Source organism: Lagenorhynchus albirostris, chromosome X (assembly GCF_949774975.1).
Source record: "Lagenorhynchus albirostris chromosome X, mLagAlb1.1, whole genome shotgun sequence".
In the NCBI taxonomy this organism is placed as follows: Eukaryota; Metazoa; Chordata; class Mammalia; order Artiodactyla; family Delphinidae; genus Lagenorhynchus; species Lagenorhynchus albirostris.
In genome coordinates, this window is record NC_083116.1 from 40,544,960 (window position 1) to 40,571,246 (window position 26,287).

Below are 26,287 nucleotides of genomic sequence, written 5' to 3' on the forward strand. Positions count from 1 at the left end.
CTACTGAGCCTGAGCTCTAGAGCCTGCAAGTCACAACTACTGAGCCCACGTGCCACAACTACTGAAGCCTGCGTGCCTAGAGCCTGTGCTCCGCAACAGGAGAGGCCACGACAATGAGACGCCCGCACACTGCAACGAAGAGTAGCCCCCATTCACTGCAACTAAAGAATGCTTGTGCACAGCAACAAAGACCCAACACAGCCAAAAATAAATAAATAAATAAATAAATTTATTTAAAAAAAAAGAAATTAGAGAGTGGCCTTCAAATTCCAACTTAGTCCCTTAATAGCCGTGTGACCTTGGGCAAGTTACTTAACCTCAGAGTTTTGATTTTCTTACCAGTAAAATAATAACACCTACTTCACAAGGCTTTTGTGAAGTTATCATTCAATGAGGTGATGAAAATTATCATAATAGCTATCATTTATTGTGAACCAACTACATACCAGGTTCTATGCTCCTCTCATTGTCCTGCACTTAGGGAATTATACTCCTGTTGGAAGTAAACATCAAATTAAGAATTCAGAACAAAGTATCCCAAAATTATAAAGGCAGCTGCTAGTCTAGGTAGGCAGTCACCTTCAGAATGGCCAGCAAGCTTAAGTGTCAATTTTATCTCAGTAAACCTGGGAGGGTGAAGAATGATCAGCCAGTGCTGAGTATCCCAACAGCAGGATGTGTGCATGCACCAGGAATCAAGGACCGGGCCCCGTGCAACAATCCAAATTAGCAGACTTTTATTCAAAATTGAGGAGATTTAGCAATAAGTTTGCACACCTCAGTATTTTCTTTATTTTCATTAGGGTGTAAAAGACTTAGGAAATCTGAAGAATTTGAAAGGAAATTTAGAATCGTGTTTCCTAAAGTGTGGGATTGGAATAGGGAATGGACAGCTGTATACTTGCTGTGTGGCCTTGAGCAAGTCATGTAACTTCTTGAATCTGAGTTTCTTTATATAAAAATTGGGGCCCGTACTTTGAAGGGCTGGAGTAATGATTAGAAATAAATATTTGTAAAGTGATTTATACGGTACCTGAAATAGATTATAAATAGTGTCTGTAGTTATTATGGCAATAGTTATATTCCTCTAGCTCTGACGGATTCAAAAGTCAGCTAAATACAGGATGTCATTCCCACATATCAGCAAAAATACAAGTACAGACAGCATGCCTGATATTTAGCAAGTTGATGAGGTTTGGAAAAATCATGATAAGTGGCTTTATTACACTGTCCTGATCCTGGAGAAAATATGTAACACAGGGCCTAGGAGCTGCAGTTTTCATTGATCTCCTATAGTAATCATCAGTTGCCACACACAATTTAGTATTTCATTGTATTCTACCTTATATACCATGCAGACTGCTCCCAAATTTATACCTCCATCCCAGACTTCTCCCTGAATGCAGGACTTACATATCCAACTGCCTATTCAACATCTCCTCCAGGATGTCTAGTGGGTATCTCAAATAAAAATGGCCAAAACAGAACTCTTGGATCTTGCCACAAAATCTTGTCTCCCCCACTCTAATTCAGTTCAGTAAATACAACTAGTGTCCACTCTATTACTGAAACCAAAAACCTAGGAATCATCATGAGAAAGTCCAGTCATTTTTATCTCTATAATATCTCTTGAATCTGTCCACATTTTACTATCTCTATCACCACCACTCTAGTCCAAGCCATCATCATCTTTCTTTTGGATGCTGTAATGGCCTCTTAACCTGTCTCCCTGCCTCCTTCCATCTCTTATCCATGAAGCATCCAGAGGAAGATTATTTTTACGTAAGTCAGAAGGAATGTGACATTGTTCTACTTAAAATCATCAAAAGGTGTCCTCCCACTCTAGGATAAAGACAAAACCCTAAAAGGCACTGTGTTATCTGGTCCTTGCCTACCTTTCCAATCTCATTTTGTCCCACTCCCCGTCACTACTCCCTGTGATCCAGCCACATCACTCTCTTTCTGTTCCCTAAGCATGCAGGGATCTTTGGCACCTCAAAGTCAACACATGCTATTCCCTCTGAAATATTTTTCTGATCATCTTTCACCATGATGGCTTTTTCTTAACCTTCAGGGTCCAGCCTAAATGTTATTTTGCTTCAAGTAGACCTTCTCCAATGGTCCAATATAAAGTAACAGCCTACCTACTTCTCAGTTATTTTCCTTTATATCACTTACTGCAATTATTAATTATATACTTATACATGTGTTTTTCGTTTTGTCTCTTATCTATTCCCACCCCACATTACACTACAAGCTCTATTAGGGCAGAACATGTCTCTTTTAGCTCACTTCTACTCTGCACAATGAATATTTGATGAAGGTTAAAAAAAATCAAATATATTCATTGTGGATCCAGGGTTGATAATCACTGTATTAGACACTAAATACTTGTTCACTTGTCCCAAAATGTCCCTTTCACCTTTCACCTCATATTGTAGACAGGACGTAAATTAAATAGCATTGTGAAGATAATTTTACTGGCACAAAAGATAAGGATATTGATATTAACAGATGTCCGTTTTAGAAGCAAGGTGGATTAGATGATTTAATTATAATGTTAAACACCTTTTATCAGAAAAAAAATTCAAGCCCAATTATTACTCATGCAACTTTTATGCCAAAGTTTATAGTGAAGCTATGATGCCCTGAATATCAAAATTGAGCAAACGACTCAGGGTATTGATCCAATATCTCTGAACATTATTATTACAGCTTTGCCATCTCATTTTCCCAGAGTACAGCTGAAGAGAATTATCAGAAATTACAGGTAGGGTCTGATGCAAAGAATTCAAAACACACAAAACATTAAAATTCACTCATCCAACAAATATATCATATGATTACTATAAGCCAGAAACACAACCGGGTGTTTTTTCTAACCAGTCAGAGAGGATCAAGGCAATGTGCCCCAGAAATGAATCAACCTTCTCTGCCTGCAGACCCATGCCTAAGCATCTCATCACTTAGGCTTCTGCATCTGGTGCTTCCCAGTTATTTCTTAGGATCCCCACTGGAGAGTGGTGCCAAATCATGGGGAGATTTCTAGCTATATAAAATTCTCCTGGCACCAAGAAATGATTTATGGACTTGAACTGATGAATTATTTTCCTATTTGACAGCCAAAGGAGGCCATTTCACTGCCTTTTATAAACCACCAGTGATGAATTATAATGCCATAAGGAATTGCTGGACAGGAAAAGGCCATTCTCCTTAACATGCCTGTTCTAGGGACTCATTTCCACCTCAGCTTTGTCTCTGCAGCCTTTCCTATTGGCTCACACATCATTAAAATGTCTTGCTGGCTGCAAAAGCTCATTTATACAGACAACATTTGCTCTGACCACCTTAATTGACAAATTATTCCACATGATTGCATCTCCTTGAATGAAATAGTTTTGCCTAAAATACAAACATGTGTAGCCCTTTGCTTGAGTTTGTCATAGCCCCTAGTTAACTTCCTAATTTTTAAAATTCATCCCCTGTAAATGAAGCACCCTATTAAAAATATCAATTTGTTTTAGACAATTTATCAGACTGTTTTCTTGTGGTAAAATGGCTGTGAGATCATTTTTGCAAGTGTTCCAGTAATAATGATGATGATAATGATACTAATCATAATAATTAATATCATTGATTGAATACCTACTATTTCCCAGACACCATTATAAGTGTTTTTCATATATTTTCTTCACTCAGCACAGCTACTACACCTCCCCATTTTGCATGGAGAAAAAACTGAAATTCAGAAGAGTAAATTAAAGTTCTCAAAGTCACACAGCTACAAGGATTTGAATCAGATTTTTCTGGTTCTAAATCAGGACATAAGGGAGCAAATCAAGTTTTCAGAGTTTTCCAAGGGTCTTCTCTTAGAATCATACTCTTTGTTTTGCTAAGATTCCTGTGTGTGTGTGTGTATGTGTGTGTGCGCATCTGTATCTTAACCTTCTACATATAAGAAAATTTTTTGTTGTCAAATCAGATCATAGTACTATGAGCAATACATTGTTCTATAAGCATTTACTAGTGGAAGGGGCTCAGGCTTTGAGAAAACAATAGCCACCTGAATCTTCATTCTAGCATCATTGTTCAGTTGTTGTAAAACACTGAGAGAAATTACCTAACATCTCCAAATTTCAACTTCAGCATCTGTAAAGAGGGGCTAAGGTGACAATACCACACAGGATCTTTTTGATACTTAAATGAAACCATATCTGTGAAAACATTGAGCCAGCTCCTAGCTCCATAATTGTATTTTGTGTCTAAATGTCAAGATAAACCTTTGTATGGGGAACCAAGAATCTTGGAGAACATTAATCTAACTGGTGAGACAAAACCTAAACAAAGATGTCTAAGATAATTAATTATAAATTAGCATCAGTCAGTGTGGTGAAAACTTTTATAAAATTGCCAAGGGAATTTAGGAGAAATAAACAGGTGATTGTAAAATAAAGTTAATCAAAGTTAATCTGTGAAGACTTCCTGGAGGAAGTCCAGAAGTGCAAATATGTCCTGGCAAAGAAGAGTATGAAGGCATGAAGTAGGCAAACAAGCAGGAAGGTAAGGAGTTAATGGCATTTATGTAGTACTGTTATGTGCAAGAGCCATGCAGGTAGTCTGTGGCATGTTGCTTTAAAAGCAAGGTTTTAGAACAAAGGTGGGTTCAGATCCTAGCCCCACCACTTACTAGCCGTGTGACCATAGACAAGTAACTTAACCTGAGTCTCCATTTCTTCCCTTACAAAATAAAGACAATATTGGCAACCTTCCAATGTTGTTGTGAACTTTGACTGATTGTGAAGTACAGTGCCTGACCCAATAAATGGGCATTCTCTGAGCATCTACTCCACTGTGTTGGATCTAGTTCATGGCTAATCTCCCACCATACTAAGCTTCTAGTTTTCATCCCTTTACAAGGGTAGCTTGATAGAATATTCTCAGCCTTCTCAAACCAATGCTTTCAGGTTAGCAGAGAGCAAGGTAGCTGAGAGTCTCACAAATGAACATAATGGAACTAGGGAAATCTGTGCCCATGGATCTAAGGTGCCTATACACCTAGGATTCATAATGTAATTCCTTCCTAAGAACTCCTTCCCCCACCCCTAACTCAAGTCAGAAAAGTCAGTCAAGGAGTCAATGATCACCTCAGGTGCTGGAAGAGAGCCACTGGAGCGGAACTGGCCTAGACTGGGCACGTTTGCCACATCCTGCTGCTACGGTGCTCTAACTTGCTCACCCCCAGCCCTCCCAACAAGCTGGTCTCCCGCACAGCTACTTGCGAAAGACTCCCACAGGAATGAATGTTCTCATAGTCCCTGACTTTGCAGAGGAACAAGAGTGTCTTTCTGCTGATGGGACAGTTTAATAGTGTTCGTTCATCTCCCTGTAGGGCATAGAAACACGACACAAAAATTTTCCTAGGACAGAGACTGGAAATCTCTTTGATCCTGGCTGTCACTAATAGGGTAAGAGATAGCACTGTGTCATAGGTTGAGGCAAAGGAGGGAAATAAGGGGGAGAAAGGAGAGACAAAATAAGAGTAGCAGAAGAGGAAGGGAAAAAAATCACTCTAGACTGACATTCAAGGCCCTCCTTCCCACTAATTCTAAGTAGGCTTTTTTTATTCCTCCTTGTCCCCCAAGGTCATGAGTAGAGCTGACCTTGTTTCTAGAGGAAGCAAACAGACACCTGTAGGGTATGAATTGTGACACTGTGGGAAAGGCCCCCCACAGGCACTGCAAAGCTGCCAGAAATTCCCACCATTAGTCATGCCTATGAGTTACAGAATTGAAATATCTATTAAATTGCAAATATGTTAGCTTAGAAGGGAAACATTTTGGCCAATATCAGTCATGAATTCTTTATCTCTTTGAGGTATTAGATTAGTCCCACCAGAAAGCAAGGATCTGGGGAGATGGGCTACAGAGAAGACATGACATTAGGACATTTAAAAGAGCTAGAGAGGGACAAAGATGTCATTCAGGGTGGGCTGGGTAGGGTAGGAAAGGCCAGGGTGACCCAGGAAAAGAGGGAGGCCTAGGAGGAAAGGCAAAGGAGCTGCTGCAAGTCGGTTTGGGTCATAAGATTTCTGTACCTGAAACTGTGCAAAAGAACAGTCAATTATGAAATGCACAGTCAGTCATGTGAAAGCTCCATTAATGTAGCCAAGAACTATTGACTGCTGAGGTCTTTCCTCATTAAGTCACAGAAAAGGTATAAATGAGATATATTCTCATACGATAATCGGGATACAGACATTCAGATCATATCAACTGGCTGCTGAGAGGGAACAGGAAGGAGAGAGAACACACGCCAATGATTTGTCCCCCTTGGTGCTTCACATGGCACTGCTTCGATGCTGCTCTAAGGTGGCTGCTTTATCCCCAGAGCTCTTCATTTATCTGTAACATTTGAGACCAACTTGCTTCATCATCTAAATCGCTCTTCTCTGGAAGGTGATCAATTTGTCAATACCCTTCCTGTAGTATTACATCCATAAATTGTGCCCTTCACTCTCTGCTTGGATCGACCAGTCTGTTGGATGGTGTGATTAGGATAGCTTCTGAGTGCTGTTCTCAGTTTGTCTATTAACTGCTCTCCGGACCACTTTAAGATTTTTTTCCCCACTTGCTGCTGGAGATGGAAATCATGGAGCAGAGTGTGCACCCACCACACAGCCAGTCGCTTGTTTAAAAGTGCTACTGAACCAAATTCTTTAAGGCAAAGGCCACAAATAGGCAGCCCTCAAACAGAATTTAGCCTGCAGGCATGTTTTATTTGGTCCACACAATGCTCAACAAGCCAGGGATTTCCACATAAAAATTTAGACTTCTAGCATCTCTTCAAAAATTAGAGGGCCTAGCAGCACTGGATCCTTAATTTCATATAACAGCAATCAGCTAGGGCTGAGTTGGTACTGCAAGGACTCTCCAACTTGCTCCCCTCTGTGGCCTCACACACTCACTCAGGTATATGACCTGCCTGGCTTCTAGAAGCATTTTGAATATTGATTAGGGAATTACCCCTTCACTGGCCTAGCGTCAGCCATCAGCAGTAAATGCTTTTCCTTTTAAAGAAGGAATCGAATCAGAGCTATTTATTCTTAAAGCCAAAACAGTGGATTGGCAAATAAGCATTTTAAATAACAGGTTATTTCAGGGATCCTTAGCTCTGGAGACCTGAGCTCTGGAGTCACCATTTTTGGAGTCCTCTTTTGGGTTGCATCTCCTTTTTATCTGGCCCAGAACCCAGGATTAAGGGACTGTGGACAGAGTAACAGGGGGATAGGATAGGAAAGTATTGTGTTAGGAATCAGCAGATATGGGTTCTAGTCCTGGCTATGCCATTCACCAGTTCCCAGCCCAGGGCAAATGGTTTAAACACTGAGCCATAATTTACCCTGCTGAAAAATACAAAATACAAATAATGATAGCAACAACAACAACAATCTTTGCCAACTCCATAAAGTTCTGTGAGAAACAGAATGAGATCTCAGAAGTGAAAGTGCTTTGAAATTATAAAGTTCTCTACAAATACCAAGCTGTCTTATTTGTGCCCAACTGAAGCACTCATCAATGAAATAAGCACCCAACCAATCCAAGCTACACGTAATGTCTGAGTACTTACTATATGCTCAGCACTTGGGGAGATGCAAAAGAATTGGTCAACAAAACCCTGTCCTTAAGGAGCTTATAGGCTAGTTGAGAAAATAAGATAAACAATGGAAAACAAGATTATAATTGTAACATAAAGATAATGCCTGCTAAGTATATTACTGAAACTGTTAGAGATACAGTCATCAGTAGGATGCCAGTAGACCCAGGTATTCACTTGACTACTCAATTAGCTTTTTTTTTTTTTTTTTTTTTTTTTTTTACAGTTTATTCTGTGGAAACAGCATCTTCAGATACTCTCAACCAGGGGAAAAGTGTTACGTGGTCATACAGTTTAGGAAATGTTCTAAACTATGGCCCATCTTCCTTTTAGAAAATTATAATATATATTAGAATATTATATACACTAAGATGCCCTGAAATGCCTTGCAAGAAGGAAAGCTATATAACTTTGACCTAGCAGATAAACACATTGCCACAGGACTTCTCACCATTCTCTCTTCCTTTCCTTTTTCTCTCCCCAAAGTAACCATTAACATCTCTTAGAATTGGAGCTCCATAGAACACAGTTGGGGAAACACTATTTGTCCTAATGAACATATTTTAAATTTTCACAGCTTCCAAAGGGAATAAATTCTGTCTCTACCTGTCTCCTTCAAGAACCACATTAGAAACTTAGATCCTATGCTCCTGGTTGCACAGAGTAGACATTGATTTTTGTGATGATTGGTCTTTACCAATTGAATCAATGTTGTTTAACTAGACTGTTCTCTATTTCTTCACTTCTACTAATTTGAAATCATTGCCATAACTGCAATGAACCTTACTGGAATTGATTTTTTTTCTCAATACGGATTTTCTATTAATAGGGCCACATGGCATCAAAACATGCAGCCTGGCAAATTCTATCTTCTGTACATTCTTGCTTTTCCTGGAACCATGTTGCTCCTTGTTTCTCTCCTGGCACTGTCCTAAGCTCAGATTTAATTATGTGTCCCATTACTACTAATCTCATCTAAGGTGCTAACTGAGAGCTAAGGACTAGGCTCCAAAATGTCAAGTGTATTCTTTTTAGGGTTATCTAAATTCCAGCAGGGACTTCAAATTGAAGACCAAATAGTTAATGTCTAAAAAGGTCATTATAGTGGGATGATGTACACTGTGATCAATATTTTGGCATCTTTTTCAATGTATATAATATGGGTGAAATTGTATGGTTTGTGCTTGGTGATGGTTGAAAAGTTATAGTTGAGAGTCAGAAAGACCTAGATTCGTATTTGTGCTTGGCCAATTACAAAGTATGTGACCTTGGGACATAGCCTCTTTAAGTTTTAGCTTCTTATTCTATAAAATGAGGACAATAATAGTAACCACTCTCATATGGTTGTTGTGAGGAATAGATGAGAAAATGAATGAAATACACTAAGCACAATGTCTCCTTCACAGTAAGCTGTCAATAGACATTAGCTCTCAGGGTGCCCCTATTATGATAACTTAGTTGTTGGCTTAGAGATCACTTCTCCTGATGCATTATTATCACTCAGTCAGAATCTCCACTTCTTTTTATTCCCCCATCTCTCCACCATATCTTTAAATTCCACTGTTTTTCCTAAACCCACTCTCACCCCAGTGTCTCAGGATTAACTGTAGAGGCATGAAAGAACAAAGAGCCAGGGCCAGGAAAAGCCCATTTTCAAATCTGATGGGAAATTGCTTCCTCTGTGTGTAAACAGATGCCATTCTCCACACCAAAGGAAGGTTACCCTAACAAGCTATACAGTCTAAGTGACACCTTCAACAATGCACTACAGTTGGTTTTAGCTTTGCAAAGTGAAATTAAAAGCACTTACTGAAGCCATGCATTTGAACATCTTCACCAAAGACTGATTCCAGCTTCCAGTTTGCAATTTAATCAAACCTTGCATGACCAGATTGATTTTCTGCTATTATAGTAATCCAGCAGCAAATCTTTGCAACCTATCCATAGAATAAATCTCTCTTTCTAGCCATGACATTAAGACACCAATGGGTTAAGAAGTCTCTCATCCCTAATAAGTGAAGAGTCTCAAGTCAGGAGCCCTAGAACTATCTAAGATAATCAGGAGTAGGGGTATTATTTGCATATTCACCAGAGAACAGATTAGTGTTTTTTTTCCTAAATAGTCAATATGCTTTTCTGAAAAGGCATAAAATCATGTATTTATGAATGATTTGTTAGGTGAAGGGTGAATTATCTTCTAAATAGAGTTAATTAGTATTGGCTTCCTGCTTGGGTTCATTTTTGGGAGCCCCTATAATTTATGTCTGTCATTGACCTTCTCAAGGTAGACGTTCTCCTCTATTATAATAGGAGACCCTATTCCATTATCTTATCCACTCTCTCCCACTCCTCTTCTCCTTCTTCTATTATCACCTGTTCTACATTCTCATGTAGTCAACCTTCCCTTCTTTCCTTATCACTTTGACTAGGCTTCTGCACAAAATTCAATGTGAGAATAAAGGAAAAAATATCTTTAAAATAGCAAATATCCACCTGAAAAATGCTGTGGGAAATACAACTGTTAGTTGTTGGTATCTTTGGCAAATGACCTAAATACCCTGTTGTACATGTCTATATGTTGTTAAACCACTCCCTATTTATCTGCAGCCTCTAAAAGTATAAAAAAGAAATGTCTACAATAACAGTACACAGGTCTTCTATGATTTAAATATTAAGATTCCAGAAAAGTTGCATATAAATCAAATCCTACTTAAATGCAGCTGGCTATTTAAAGAAATCTCATGACAAATTCTTTTATATTGAAAAAATAATTTCATAAAGCCAAAGATTACCTTCTATTTAATCAGTTTTGAATAACTAGATCTTTTTACAACCGGTATATTTAAAGCAAGTAGTACCTATACACTTTAAGAGAGCACTTGTTTCACTGAAGAAATATTTCTGATTTATAAATTTAAAAGAACAGTGAGAAAATAATCTTTTAAAATTTTGATAATCTTTTTAAACTTGCATACTTGCAATACACAATCTTAAAAACCTCTACCTACATGATTTTGTAATTAACCAACTCTATGATTTTTGTATTAATATTCCTAGCCCATGCCTGCATATCGCTAAACTCAAAACAAGTATAAGTGGGTTACTCTTTAAATAATCCCAGCCTTATATTTTGAAATATAAGAGGACAATCTGTTAATTGCTCGTTTTTTTAACATCTTTATTAGAGTATAACTGTACAATGGTGTGTTAGTTTCTGCTTTATAACAAAGTGAATCAGTTATACATATACATATGTCCCCATATCTCTTCCCTCTTGCATCTCCCTCCCTCCCACCCTCCCTATCCCGCCCCTCTACGTGGTCACAAAGCACCGAGCTGATCTCCCTGTGCTATGCGGCTGCTTCCCACTAGCTATCTATTTTACGTTGGGTAGTGTATATATGTCCATGCCACTCTCTCACATTGTTCCAGCTTACCCTTCCCCCTCCCCGTATCCTCAAGTCCATTCTCTAGTAAGTCTCATCTTTATTCCCATCTTGCCCCTAGGTTCCTCATGACCATTTTTTTATTAGATTCCTTATACATGTGTTAGCATACAGTATTTGTTTTTCTCTTTCTGACTTACTTCACTCTGTATAACAGTCTCTAGGTCCATCCACCTCACTACAAATAACTCAGTTTTTTTCCTTTTTATGGCTGAGTAATTGCTCTTTAAACAAGGAAACAAGGAATAATATAGCTTAGACAATATTGCAAATAAAATAAATCTTCACAGAGCAACCTCTTGAACTTCCATACTGAGAAGACATTTTGTCTCTACATCAAATATAACATTTGAACTCTGTGAATAAATAAACTTGATATATACTTACATGAACAATGACTCAAGGATAAGTTTGAATTATTTTTTTCTAGTATGTAATATATACTCAGTATATTTTTATTTAAATACCAAATGAATAAATTACTGTTTCAGTGGCTGAGGTTTTATCCTCACCCTCCCTTGACAGATTTCCCTTAGTGATCAAAACTCTGTATTTTCATGACAGCTGTTAGGAGCTTAGGTGAAACAATTTGGGACCTATGAAAATTAGTTTTGGTGTGTGTGTGTCTGTGTGTGTATGTGTGAACTAACATGCTCACAAGGGAATCATACCTGTGACTGACTTCTTTGGCACCATTTTCTCAGCTAGTATTTCTCAAAGCATGATCCTTGAAAGGCATGCAAGAGATTCCCCAGGACAAAAAGATAAATTCCCTGTCTTACTGATGTACTAAATTAGAATTTGGAGGAGAGAGATGGGAATCTATATTTAAGGAGCCTTATCTTTACCATACCTGGGTTCTTCCATGTGATTCTGATGCACATTAAAGTCTGAGAAACTCTGAGAGGTAGAGTTCAGGTGAAATTTTAAATCCCCAGTTCAACTTTTCTTAAAGTTTAGGGCAAGTGAATTAATGCCTTATAAGACACCCAAAATAAGCTCCAGAATCTAAAAACAAACTAAAGAAACAAATGTGTTGTCACCATAACCCAACAGATGGAAGCATAAAAGAGGTTTGATATTTACTTTATTCTGGTCCAACTTAAAATATAAGCTAAACACTATAATGTTACAAACTTTACTAAATGACCTCCAAATGGAAGTGTTCTGAAAACATCAGATAAGGATTGTGTGACTGTGGTCAAAGTGATGATTCTGCAAGGATTTGTGCATGGTCAGGCCACTTATGAATGATGTATAACTGCCTATGATTGACTCTTCTGCTTGAATGAGGCAGGAAGTCTAGTTCATACTAAGGGAATCAGAAATTAAACAAAAGCAGATCTTTGCTATTTGGATTGGCGAAATACGGTAGTTATTTTGAAAGCTCATGGAGAAGCAACGTGCAATTCTAATCAAAATAATAATTCAAACCTTCACAGAAGGTACTTTACAATTTCAGACTAAGAAGTAGAACTGTCATGTATCAGAATAGAGAATGAACTAAAGTATATATATATTAATTTTTAATTAATTTTAAAGTATATATATATTGATTTTTATTTTTACTCCTTTTGTTAACATTTAGAATTTAGAAAAAGATGAAAAAAGAAACTAGTTGGCTCTCAGGGATCAAAAACTAAATCAAATATATGTTATACAAATGAACTTATTAAGCAAGTATCATTATTAGTAGACTGATTTTAACACTATCCCATAAAGGTCAGCTAGCCATAAACAAAAACAATATAGAAGAAAATCTATATTCCTAACATTAATGAGAGTATGTTGTAACTAAACAACTAGTTGATGTCAACATTAGATGGTTAAACAGGTAATGCTCAAGCTAATAAGTGCAATAAATATTACACTTGTCTGGATAATGTCGAATTTTACCATGGCTCAGATTTCACCCACAATACAAAAATGTGTGTGTGTACTTATACACACACACATACATCTAAAACATATATAAGAAGAATAGAATTAGTCAATATTTGCTCAGGCACAATAGTAGGTGGACCTTTTGTCACACTGTTTCTTAAGGTCCATCACACCCATTGTCAGGGATAATCTTTATGTCATTAGGGTCTGTCCTATTTTGCTGAAAATTACTTACTAACATTCTCCACCAGGTAAGAATATTCTGAGTCTCTCTCTTCCATTGTGAGTAGAATTACTAATTTACAATTTGCTTGTACTTCTGATGTAAAACACACATGTGCATGCTATTCATTTGGAGTTGCTCCATTTAAGAATCACTAGAACCTCACAATAACATCACTCATTTATGAGAAATTCTATATAAATGATATTTTGGATGCAGTCCAAGAAGATTTCATTACAAAAGCCCAACAGAACCTCATTCTGAGGCAGCCTTCACCTGCAAGAAGACTCCACATATGGGGTAAGTCAACATTCTAAAGTGGTTCCAGCATATTTCTTCTGAGACGCTTAGTAACAATCAATGATACGCTGAAGAGTTAAGAACCTTTCATAAAAGCAGAGAACAGATATGCAGTAACTGGTACCATGTTCCCTAAATTAATTGTCCATATTCCACATATAGCTTATCAGTATAACTTGTTAATAGTGAGTTTCACAACTATTTTATTTGTAGCTAATTATAAATTCACAGCTAGTTTACCCTTTGTTTGAAAACTTTTTCTTCCTGTACCAAATTATACTTAAAATCTCATTTGCCATGATTTGGTTAAACCAATGCTTACCTGTAACTTTCAATTCAGTTGTTCTTCTTACAAGTTTTCCTTCATACTTAAGCTCACAAGTGTAATTTCCCCCATCTTCTTCTTGAACTTCCTGGATTAGAAGGGCATTTCCTTTCTGTATTATGATGCTTCTCCACATTTTTGGCTTGCATTCCTGCAGAGAAAGTATTTTCAAGTAAGCAAAAAATAAAAATTCACATCACTAAGTCTTAGTACTGGCAAGTTAGTACTTTCACTTTTTTGTACTCTTCTCTTTAGTTTTCAAAATATGTAGCTAAAGAGTTACGTCAATGACCAGAAAACATCACAAATGCATCTTATTGTATCCAATTGAAACATCACAACTACCACCCTAAGAACCACTTTAAAGGCCTGATCCCAAGAGCAGAATGTCCTTAGAGACATTCTGCAAAAACAGAAAAGCATACAAGATCCCCAAACGCAAAAGAGGTAGAGCAGTCACTGAGTAGCATTTTAATGCCCTGGTTCTTTCTATATGACAGGAATATGTCCTAAGAGTTCTAAGAGGATAGTGTTCACTTAGCAACATAATATAAACAAGGGAGCCTTAGGCATTATTTAAAAATTCTAATTGGCTTTTACACTGGCAATGGTTTAATTATTTTTTATAGTAAAAACTAATAATAATATTCAAGAGTCTCTCTCCCCATAGTCAAGAGATCTATTGTGAGGAGGTTGAGAGGGGAAGGGGATCAAGAAAATGAGGCTTGAGGAATTCTCTAGAAACATAGCTAGGTAAAATGAGGACACACTTTGTTGTAATAAGGTAATGGGGAAATGATCCACTTATTTTCTGAGTTCAGTGATCTGTGACCAGATAATAAGATTTGGGTTTTGAGGTCAATTCTTTTACTCATCTGGTAAGAATGTGTTGCTACTGGAATTGGACTTTACTAGAAAGGAATGATTCATTTCCGTTGACTGACAGAGATACAACAATAGCAGAGTATGTAAGAATATTCAGCCAAGTGGCTTTGTCTTTTGGGAATTTTCTCAGACTACTTTTTACATATTGCTCCAGTTTGTCTACCACTTATCTCAAATGTTCAATGAAAGTGGTGGCCAAAAGCTGTGCAAATATCAGTGAAGCTGTGGGGGATAGGTGTGAGGGGGTACTGAAGTATTTTATCATTTAAATTCTGGATCTGTCAGTTAAGGAATTAAAAAATTGATCATGAGGCAGATGACATGAATAATAGTTGAGGACAGTTTCCATATTCCCCATGGTATATACAACATCTATTCTACCTCTCCTTCTCCCCACCCTTACTCCCATCCTCTGCAGACACATCCTAAATATTCATGTAAAAGTAAAATCAGTGCTGACTCTCAATCCCCAGCTCTGCATGCTTGAGTGTGTGCATGTGTGTGTGCGCACATGTCGTAAAATGATTTGGAAGTGTGAGTACCCATTTATTAGATTTTACTGTAACAAAATTTCTTCTGTTATGATAACAGAAGTGAAAACAAAACACAAAAACTGACACTTAAGTTCACAGGTATAATATTTAAGAGATACACTTGCTTTATGTCCAATACAACTACCCACACACATTGTCAGAGAGTAAATAAAAGTAATACTGTCTAGGGCATCTAGATATAAAGCTGCTTCACTCCCTAGGGTCTTTCCAAAGAACACTTAAGGGTCTGTCTGAAATTCTATTACATACCATGTCTGGCAAGGTTTATCACCTATATGAGATTTGCTTCTGAGTTAAACCTTGGGATATAAGGTTTCTGGGAAAATGAAAAAGAAAGACTGAACAGAAAGAAAAAAAATAGCCCAGCTGCCACTATCGTCATACAATAATAATCCACAATTATTTTCGCATTGCTTCCAACTCTGATAGCCTCAGATTTCTAAAGAATCATTCTGAAGGTCATTAAACAAAAATATGGTCCCTCTGGGCATTTTGAGAGGAAAGGAAAATGAAAACTGAGCTGCTTCACTTTCACATAGCAGTGGTGGGGGCAGGCAAGTGAGCCCACACACTCACTTCATTCAAAGACAAATGGCATTGTTTTCTAATGTCATTTTTTGGGGGAAAGTCCATATGCAATTAGCTCTGACCATTTTCATCTTCTCTGCACACTGCTTTGTTTTTTTTCCCCAGGAAGTAAAATCTAAAGAGTGTACAGGAATTATAAAATAACTCCTGATGAGGAACAGCCTGGAATCTTCACATGTTCTTTGGGATAGATACAGATAGTCCCAAGTGCTTTTCAAGTTGTCATCTAGCCTTATAAAGGATTCCTTGTACCCAACAGAGTTTTTGTTTTTAACTGTGTTATAGGAAAATGTTATCTTCAGGTCACCTCCATCCTTCTGGAACAATGTAGTATAGATGAAAAAGGCAAACTGGCTTCAGAGCAAGACAGCTCTAGGTCAAAATCTGGGGTTCACCCAAGTTCTGTGATCTTGGGAAAATTTGCCTAACTTCTTTAGGTCTCAGTTTTTTACTCTGCATGTAGGGATACTATACACTACCATATGAACAACCAGAATCCAGAGGCTTGCAGAGTTTATTCATTACACTCTTGTTGGGCAGCACTATATTTAGTGGTCATCCAACACAGAGAATGCTTTTCATCCCTAAACTTTCACAATCCTGGATTATATCTCCTCCAAACGTCTGGCTCTACTTGGTGAAACTTGGTGCTAATGGACTAATCAGATAAGAACAAATCTTCACTAATTGGTTAACCATCCCCCAGCAACGTAATACTTTAACCCACTGAAAATGTATAGCTCCTAAGAGGCCACTCCAACACTAATCCTAGCAGGTGGGTAGAGAAATTATATTTTGTTCAGAAGAGCCTTGTAGATGATATCCTGCCCCCACCAACCCATCCTTCACCAAGTTACCTCATTGGCTATCCTGCCCACGTCTGGGTGCCTATATCAAATCTCAGAAGTCTTCCAGGTTTTTTACTCCATTATTTGCAGCATCTCTGCCTTAAGCTGCTGGCTGCGAGGCTTACTACTGTCACTGCTTCTCTCCTGCCCCCAGTCTTCCCATCATCTCTTTCCTATTGGACAGACAACATTACCACACTTCACTCCCTCCAGACCTGTTTAGTTTAATTCTGACAGACTGGTGGGCAATAAAGTTTGCAGCACATAGGTCAAGTCTCAAGATGGTTGTTTATCTGAGGTAAGGACAAACTACCAGAACCTCGAATGGGAACAGGCCCCTAATATTGTCCTCAGTGTGTAATGCCTCTATTAGTTAATGCCTCTGAGACCATTACATTGAACTTAATCAACTGGAAGTTTTCGCTGAGGACCAGTTTTACCTAAGTTTAACAAACAGCTTCAGTTCATGGTCCAGCTGTCCTCTCACAGAACAGTTTGCTGTAGGACATCCTTGCTCAGTCAAAATCACATCAGCCTTTAAATTCCAGCTTCCTTCCCTTCTTCCCAGCCTTCCTGAGTGGAAGATGTTATTTGCCAGCAGTTGCTAGGTTGGGAGCCTAGGATGTTCAACAGAAACATCTGTTGACCCAGCCCCTTGAAGCTGCCAGCCATATTTGGATCTTGGAGTTCCCACCCTGAAATATTCACCACTACATTCACAGTCTACTTCTGAGATAGCATCATCACAACCACAGGTGTATTTCAATCAGTTTGATTTGTTAGTCATGGTTACTTCAGTGCTATTCAGAGCACATGACTCATTTCTCACAGCAAGAACATGAGGAAGATTCATTTAAATATTTATTCTGATTCTGAATTTCAGACACAAAGCAGCTGTGCAACCATAAGGCAATCACATACCCTCTGGTCCTCTTCAAATACTTAACACCCATTCCCTCACACCAAACTTCTCTCCTTTGCCCTGGAGACTGAACTATTCCACAGAGCATCTAGGCTCTGCCTAACAATTTGTAGGAAACCTGAACTTTCTTCACTTTAAAGATGGAAGAGATAGGAGCACAATTGTGAATTGGGTATCAATCTTGTACTTCCACTCCAAATGCCTAGGATAACCCACTGCAGAGAGTCCTTCCCCTCCCTAGTTCTTTTCCTCTAACTTTCTATCTTCACAGTCCTAATGTTCAATTTTGGTACCCCCACAGCAGTTCAGTATAAATCCCACATTCAAATACTTGGGATGAAATCCCAAATTATATGTTCTTGAGCATACTACTTAACCAATCTAAGCCTCAGTTGCTTCACCTATTTTTAAAAAGTTGGTGATAATCATATTATATACCAAATAGGGGTAATTATTAGGATTAAATGAGGTAATGCATATAAATCCTCTGTAATATAGAGCATCACATGCTAAAACCACTCAATAAATATTAACTATTATTCTATCATTGTCATTACCCTCAGCATCCAGCTTTCAAATTACATACACAACTATCTTGATATGTTAATAACTATTAGGAGTTAATGTGATTCATATTTCTATAGGAGTCTGGAGACAATCCAAAAGACAATCCAACGTTACCATTCCAATGAAGGGGTTGATTTACTTTCTTATCTGACACATAAAGGACCTGAAAGTTATTACTGCCATCCTAACAACAAGAAAAAAGCTGAACAAACTGAAACTCAATAACTTCTTTTATTTCCATCAGGTAATTGAGGTCACAGTAAAAGCCACTGTCCCAGAAACTGGAGAGACAGGTAGATACAGAGAATCACAGTTTACTGGGAGCAGAAACAGCCTCAGGAGCCAACTGGTAGGAACACTTAAAGGATAATTGAGTAATTTCTGGAGACTAAGTGTGAACTAGCTTGAGAAATAAAAAATCCCTGAGGGCCCAGTCTTGGAAGGCAGCCCACACTTCTGTAAGGTTTACCTCCATGAGCCCCACCAGGTTCTTCTCAGACTGAACATCAGAGAAAAATCCTGCTTCTGGAAAAGGATGGGGAAAGTAAACCATTTTGAAATATACCCAAAGAGCCTGCCCATAAAAGACGTAGGGTACAGGAAATATACAACCCCAGCCTCCTCTAGCCTTTGAAGTGGGGAAAGAAATAGCCAGCTCCAGTCCTCTCTATTTTTCCTGTCTTACAGGAAGCTGAGAAGCACATATGATGGTCACAGGCCAGGGACTAGGCTCACTAAAAGACAGAATCTAATCACAGGATTATAGAGTGCTTTCCCTTGCCCAACCCCTTACCAGCACATCAATAGGGCTCCTGTATAATAACACGATATTACAGTTGAAAGAAATGCACAACACAGACCTTATTTAAGAATATATCTCTAGGGGCTTCCCTGGTGGCGCAATGGTTGAGAGTCCGCCTGCCGATGCAGGGGACACGGGTTCGTGCCCCAGTCCGGGAAGATCCCACATGCCGCGGAGTGGCTGGGCCCGTGAGCCATGGCCGCTGAGCCTGCACATCCGGAGCCTGTGCTACAGGACGGGAGAGGCCACAACAGTGAGAGGCCCGCGTACCACAAAAAAAAAAAAGAAAAAAAAAAGAATATATCTCTAGAAAGATAACAGGGAAGTAAAAAATAAGGACACCAGAGAGACTTTTAGCTTCTAACACCTACAGCAAGTAGTAAAAACAGCCTGACTCTTAGCCAGATAAACATAAAAAAAAGCTCACAGTAAAGGCCTATTTACTTCAGTTCCTTTTACCAAGTACATCACGTCTGGATTTTTAAAAATATTTACAAGGCATACTAAAAGACAGAAAAAAACACTGTTCAAAGAGAAAGAAGAAGCATCAGAACCAGACTAAGATAGGGCAGAAATTTTAGAATTACCAGTCTGGGAATTTAAAATAAGTATGATTAATATGTTAATGACACTAATAGAAATAGTGGACAATATGTAAGAACAGAAGAGAGATGGAAACTCTTAGAATCAAAAGAGAAATGCTAGAAATCAAAACACTGTAACAGAAATAAAGAATGTCTTTGATAGGCATATTCATAGACTGGACATGGCCGAGGAAAGAATTAGTGAGCTTGAAGGTATATCAATAGAAACCTCCCAAACTAAAAAACAGAGGAAAAAGAATGAAAAGAAATTGAACAGAATATCCAAGAACTGTGAGAGGAGTACAAAAGATGTAACATAAATGTAATGGGAATACCAGAAGGAGAAGAAAGTGAAAAAGGAACAGAAGAAATATTTGAAGTCATTCTAATGCTGGCTCATCCAAGATTACCAGACTAGATCATACCAGACTGGGTATGACAGAGAGGTTTGGTGTACAGATAGGTTACTATAAGCAAATGAAATGAGTTTTGAACAATATATAAAAGTTAGGCAGGCAAGCAGGACATACAAGACAGAGGGAATAACATGTGTAGAAGAACTCAGATGTGAAAAACCATGGAGTGGACAAAAAAATATGAATAGTTTTGCTCTCTTGAGAGTGGCAATGAGTAGGCGGAGGCCAGATACTAAAAGCCTTAAATTCCATTCTAAGATATTTGTACACTGTCAGGTTTCAAATCTCAGCTCTGTCACTATATAACCTATCTCATAAGACTGTTCTAAGAATTGAATTAGCTAATTAATGAACATGTGTGGCACAGTGTCAGGCCCTGTAAATACTCAACAAAAAGGAACTACTAACTAAAAGTTTTTATAGAATCATTGGAGTGCTTTAAATAGTGGCACACTATGATCAGATGTGCATTTCTAAAAGATCATTCTAATGGATATATAGAAGGTAGTCAGATTATAAAAAGAGACATTGCTTAAAAGGCTTTAATTTACTTTGATCTGTTTTTATCCCTCAAATGTCATTAATGCCATTAAGGATACACAGGAAGACCCTTTAAAGTCTGGATTCTTATAACAATTTAGGAAAGATCAATAGCAAACTCCTGTTAAATTTGAGAAAAACAAACATGTCAATAATTATAGAAGTTGACAAAAACATATCATTTTGATAAATCCAGAAATTGGACAGTCAAAACTCAACCTTATAAGATCTTTATTCCTAATCACCAAAACCCAGCAGCAAATGGTCATCAATGGGTGAATGGCTAAACAGTGGTACATCTCTACAGTGGAATATTGGACTATTATTCAGCAATAAAAGGAATGAACTATTGTTATATACCACAACATTGACAAATCTCAAATGAATTATGCTAAGTGAGCAAAGATAGGCACAAAAGGCTACATATCATATTATTCCATTTATATGACATTCTGGAAAATACAAAACCATAGGAATAGAAAACATATCTTTTTAGCAAGGACTGGGGCTTGGAGGAAGGGACTGAATACAAAAGGACATGGAGAAAATTGCAATGATGAAAATGTTCTGTATCTTGTTTGTGGTGTATATATTTGCCAAAACACATCAAGTTGTTCAAGTAAAAAGGATGCATTTTATGTTTGTAGATTATACAGAATAACAGGACTTTAAAAACCCTCAATCTTAAATTCCCAATTGGAGTTTGAGATGTCCTAACTTTGCTTCTAGCTTTCTATGTAACTTTTTCCTTTCTATAGTAGCAGCAAATATCAAGGACTTTAGTCATTAGATGTTTATAACATGTCTGAGATATATGGCATACATTGTTATATCTATTTTATATGTGGGAAAATAGAGGCCCAGGGTCATCCAATTACTCATCCACATTAATGGTGTAATGGTGACCAGAATCCAGGTCCCCAGGCTCAAAGACCAGTGCTTCTTACACATATTAAATACCCATTCCTCAAATAGCAACCCATCTTCTCTATAATTTGCAAATAATAAATAACCATTTTCCCATTTCTAATGCCATACCTAAAAATAAAAACAAGGATAAACGGGTCTTAAATCTTGTGTCACTGACTGTGGTTTTAGGGCATACAAAATTGAAGCCTTCATGGGATTCCTAGCTCATTCCTTCCGGATAAAAGTATCTTTGAAAATTCTAGTTAAATAGATTAAGATTTTCAGGATGGAATGTAATTTTATGGTTACAAAATAAGGTACATACTAATATCAATACATTTTCAAAAGGGATTCAAAAACCCCAAGCATTTTGCCAAACCATTTTTATAGCCAAAATGTGTCGGCCATTTGGGCTGTGGTATTACAAGGTCTTCAATGACCTTCTTTTTCCCTCTTTAAGAAAATTGTCAGGATTTTCTGGGAGACAAGATTGCAGATTAGAAAGACTTGAGCTCACCTCCTCTCATGAAAACACCAAAATCACAACTTATTGCTGTACAACCATTGACAAAAAAGACTGGAACCTACCAAAAAAGATATTCTACATCCAAAGGCAAATAAGAAACCACAGGACGGTAGGAGGGGAACTTTCATGATATAATCAAATCCTATAACCACCGAGTGGGTGACCCACAAACTGGAAAATAATTATATCACAGATGTTCACCCATAGGAGTGAGAGTTCTGAGCCCCATGTCAGGTTCCCCAGCCTGGGGGTCTGGCATCAGGAGGAGGAGCCCCCAGAGCATTTGGCTTTGAAGACCAGTGGGCTTGTGTACAGGAGATCCACAGGATGGAGGGAAACAGAGACTCCACTCTTCAAGGGCACACACAAGGTTTCACGTGCACTGGGACTGTGGGCAAAACAGTGACTCCATAGAAGCCTGGGCCAGACCTACCTGTGGGTCTTGGAGGCTCTCCTTGGGAGGCAAGGGTTGGCTGTGGCCCACTACAGGGGCAAGGACACTGGTGGCAGAGACCCCAGGCAGTATTCCTCAGAGTGAGCTTCCCTGGTGGTCACCATTTTGGCACCGAGACCTGGCCCCACCCAACAGCCTGAAGGCTCCAGTGCTGGGACACCTCAGGCTAAACAACAAACAGAGTGGAAACACAGACCCACCCATCAACAGACAGGGGGCTTAAAGTTGTCCTGAGCCCACAGCCATCTCTAGACACACCCCTTGACACAGCCCTGCCCATCAGAGGGACAAGACCCAGCGCCACCCACCAGTGGACAGGCACCAGTCCCTCCCACCAGGAAGCCTGCACAAAACCTTGGACCAACCTCACCCACGAGGGGGCATACACCAGAAGCAGGAAGAACTACAATCCTACAGCCTGTAGAACAGAGACCACAAATACAGAAAGTTAGACAAAATGGGATGGCAGAGAAACATGTTCCAGATGCAGGAACAAGATAAAAGCCCAGAAGAACAACTAAGTGAAGTGGAGATAGGCAATCTGCCTGAAAAGGAATTCAGAATAATGATAGTAAAGATGATCCAAGATCTCAGAAAAAGAATGGAGGAACAGACTGAGAAGGTACAAGAAATGTTTAACAAAGAACCAGAAGATTTAAAGAACAAACAGAGATAAACAATACAATAACTGAAATGAAAAATACACTAGAAGGAATCAATAGCAGAATAAATGAGGCAGAAGAAGGAATAAGTGAGCTGGAAGACAGACTGGTGGAAATAATTGTCACAAAACAGAATAAAGAAAAAGGAGTGGAAAGAAATGAGGACAGTCTAAGAGACTTCTGGGACAACTTCAAACACACCAACATTTGCATTATAGGGGTCCCAGAAGGAGAAGAGAGAGAACCTGCCTGAGAAAACATTTGAAGAGATAGTAGCTGAAAACTTCCCTAACATGGGTAAGGAAACACTCAAGTTCAGGAAGCACAGAGAGTCCGACACAGGATAAACCCAAGGAGAAACACGCCAAGACACATTTTAATCAAATTGACAAAACTTAAAGACAAAGAGAAAATATTTAAGGCAACAAGGGAAAAGCAACAAATAACATACAAGGGAATGCCCATAAGGTTAACAGCTGATTTTTCAGCAGAAGCTCAAATGAACGTATTTACAAAGTGGAAACAGACTCACAGACTTCAAAAACAAACTCATGGTTACCAAAAGGGAAAGGTCGGGGGGAGGCATACATTAGGAGTTTGGGATTAACATATACACACTACTATATATAAAATAGATAATCAACAAGGACCTATTGTATAGCACAGGGAACTCTATTCAATATTCTATAATAACCTATATGGGAAAAGAATCTGAAAAAGAATAGATATATGTATCTGTATGACTGAATCACTTTGCTGTACACCTGAAATTAACACAACATTGTAAATCAACTATACTCAAATATAAAATAAAAATTAAATTAAAAAAAAACTCCATACTACCCAACTTAGCATTTAAAAAAAAGAAAAAACTGTCAGAATGTTTAGCAAGATAAATAACTGTAAAGCTCTTAACTTTGGAAGCTTATCTCATTGTAATGAGTGACAGCATTTAGAAATGGTCATTCCTAGACTATTATTTAGGAGATGAAATTAACTCCTCACAATCCATCTGCAATTTTCTTAAACATGGTATGAGTCAGATATCTATTTTTTTGCAAGTGAATTGTCAATTATGTGCACATCATTTTTAATAAGGCGTTATCCCCCCTCCAAACCCATTAAAATGATATGTTATTATATACTAAATTCTCATATATACATACTTTATCTGTTTCTGGATTCTCTATTCTATTTAACTGATCTATTTATGCTTTCTTAAACTTACTATTTTAATTGCTACTGTTTTGCAGTAAGTTCAGTCTCAGTTAGACTAAGTCCCCTCTTATTAATGTTTTCTTCCAAAATTTCATTTGCAAAACTGATATATTCACTCATCCATATGAATGTTATAATGTTTATCATGTTGTCTAATTTCTAAAAATTCATATTTTAGCAAATTGGATTACTTATTTATATAATATTGGGAATAACTGATCTTTTTTTCTATGAGATCTTCCAATGCAGAAATATGTTCTGTCTCTCCATTAATTTAGACTATATTTTATGTCCTTCAATAAAATTATATTTTTATATAGGTCTCCTCCCATCTTTGTTAAATGTATTCCAAAGTGTTTTACAGTTTTTCATTGTTGTAAATGGGATAATTTCATTTTTTCCTTTACATATCTAACCGATTATTACTGGCAAAAATAAAAATTATTGAATAGTTTGTATATTTTTATTAAGCTAACTTATCAAATTATCTCATTAGTTCTATTTTTTTGTTGTTGTTTAATCTCTTGGGTTTTCTTGGTATACAATTATACAATCTGAAAAATAAGATTATTTTGTCCTCCTTTTCCAATGTTTGTATAGTGTATTTCATTTAAATTTCTTATGGCATCAGCTAGAACCTCCAAAACAATACTGAATAATAGAACTGACAGAGATCATTCCTATCTTGTACGCCATGGATGTAAGGATATAAGTATGTTTTCAAGGATGTTTACTGCAATACTTGGATTATTTTTAAAAAACTAGAAAAAATTGAATATCCATCTGAAAAATGGTTGAATAAAGCAAGGTTATATCTAGCCTATGAACTATGATACAGCTATTAAAATGAATTAGATATATAGTCAACATGCACATAGTAGGCACCCAGTATATATATACTAACTGAATGAATGAATTTGCACTGACCTATCCATAATGCACTCAACCATTCCATTATAACCAACGGCAAACATCTGAAATTAAGATAATTGTGGCAAGAAAAATGAGGATTCAAACTGGAAGACTTGACTTCATTAACATCAGCCTTTTATCAGTAGAGGTAACTAATGACACAGATATGCGTTTTACCCCAAGGAACATATTTGTATTTTCATTCCTAATGTCCTATTAAGGTTAGGGAATTTTTTTGTTTAGAAATGGGATAAAGGGACTCTACACTCTTGTGTCAAGTGTTCTCAGTGAATAATGAGGTTGTTCTTGTGTTCTTAGTTCAATAAAGAAAATAATCTTTATCTCTCATTTCAAAAATGTTTCCAAAAGCATTGACATAATTGTATATTCTGTTCTAATATTTAAGCCCCATACATAGCGTCAGGAGGAAGTGCTGAAAGTGTAGCCCCTCTCCTCACTTCCTTTTGCTAACAGAGTTCAGATAGAGGAGTTACAGCCCCCTTATGTATATCTCTTACATTCCAAGGACAACCAGGATAGGCTTACTCATTCATCTTTATGAACACGCCCCAGTGCCATATGAGCCACCTCTACCTTCCTATTCACCTGTGATTACCTGCAGGCATGGAAGAATAGTCCTCAAAGGCCTGCCATAACAGGATGGTTGGAAAGTAAACAAGTTTAAAGATTACATATATTTGAAAAGAAGACTGGGAAAAGGATCATGCAACACATACTTTTCACTGTTAAAACACTGGAGATAATACATTGTACATTTCTAACTTTGGATATGCACCAGAATTAACTCCAGACAAATGTGTCCTCCTTTTTTCATTGTTGTAGCCAGAGCAAAATCACTTCATGTTCAGTCTGGTAGGAAATGCACAGACTACAAAGCAAGCAAGGCAGATTATCGAAGTATTGGCTAAAAAGGAAACGTTTTCCTAATATGTCAATTTTTCAAGGATTTACTTAAAACCATGTGTGAAAAGTGGGGTTAACAATGCATTTGGGAGCTTCACAGACTCTTTAACTTTTGGTTTTAATTTTTTATCCTGATCCATTTGTA

At 37.6% G+C, this 26,287-nt stretch overlaps 1 protein-coding gene across 1 annotated transcript in view; it reads right to left on the reverse strand.

The window, feature by feature from the left end:
• The window catches only part of IL1RAPL2 (interleukin 1 receptor accessory protein like 2), a 504,586-nt gene that overhangs the window by 475,693 nt on the left and 2,606 nt on the right, over positions 1-26,287 (reverse strand). The window contains exon 2 of the mRNA XM_060138167.1: positions 13,829-13,982. Coding sequence (XP_059994150.1) covers positions 13,829-13,982 — 154 coding nt within the window. The remainder of the gene's footprint in view (positions 1-13,828; positions 13,983-26,287) is intronic.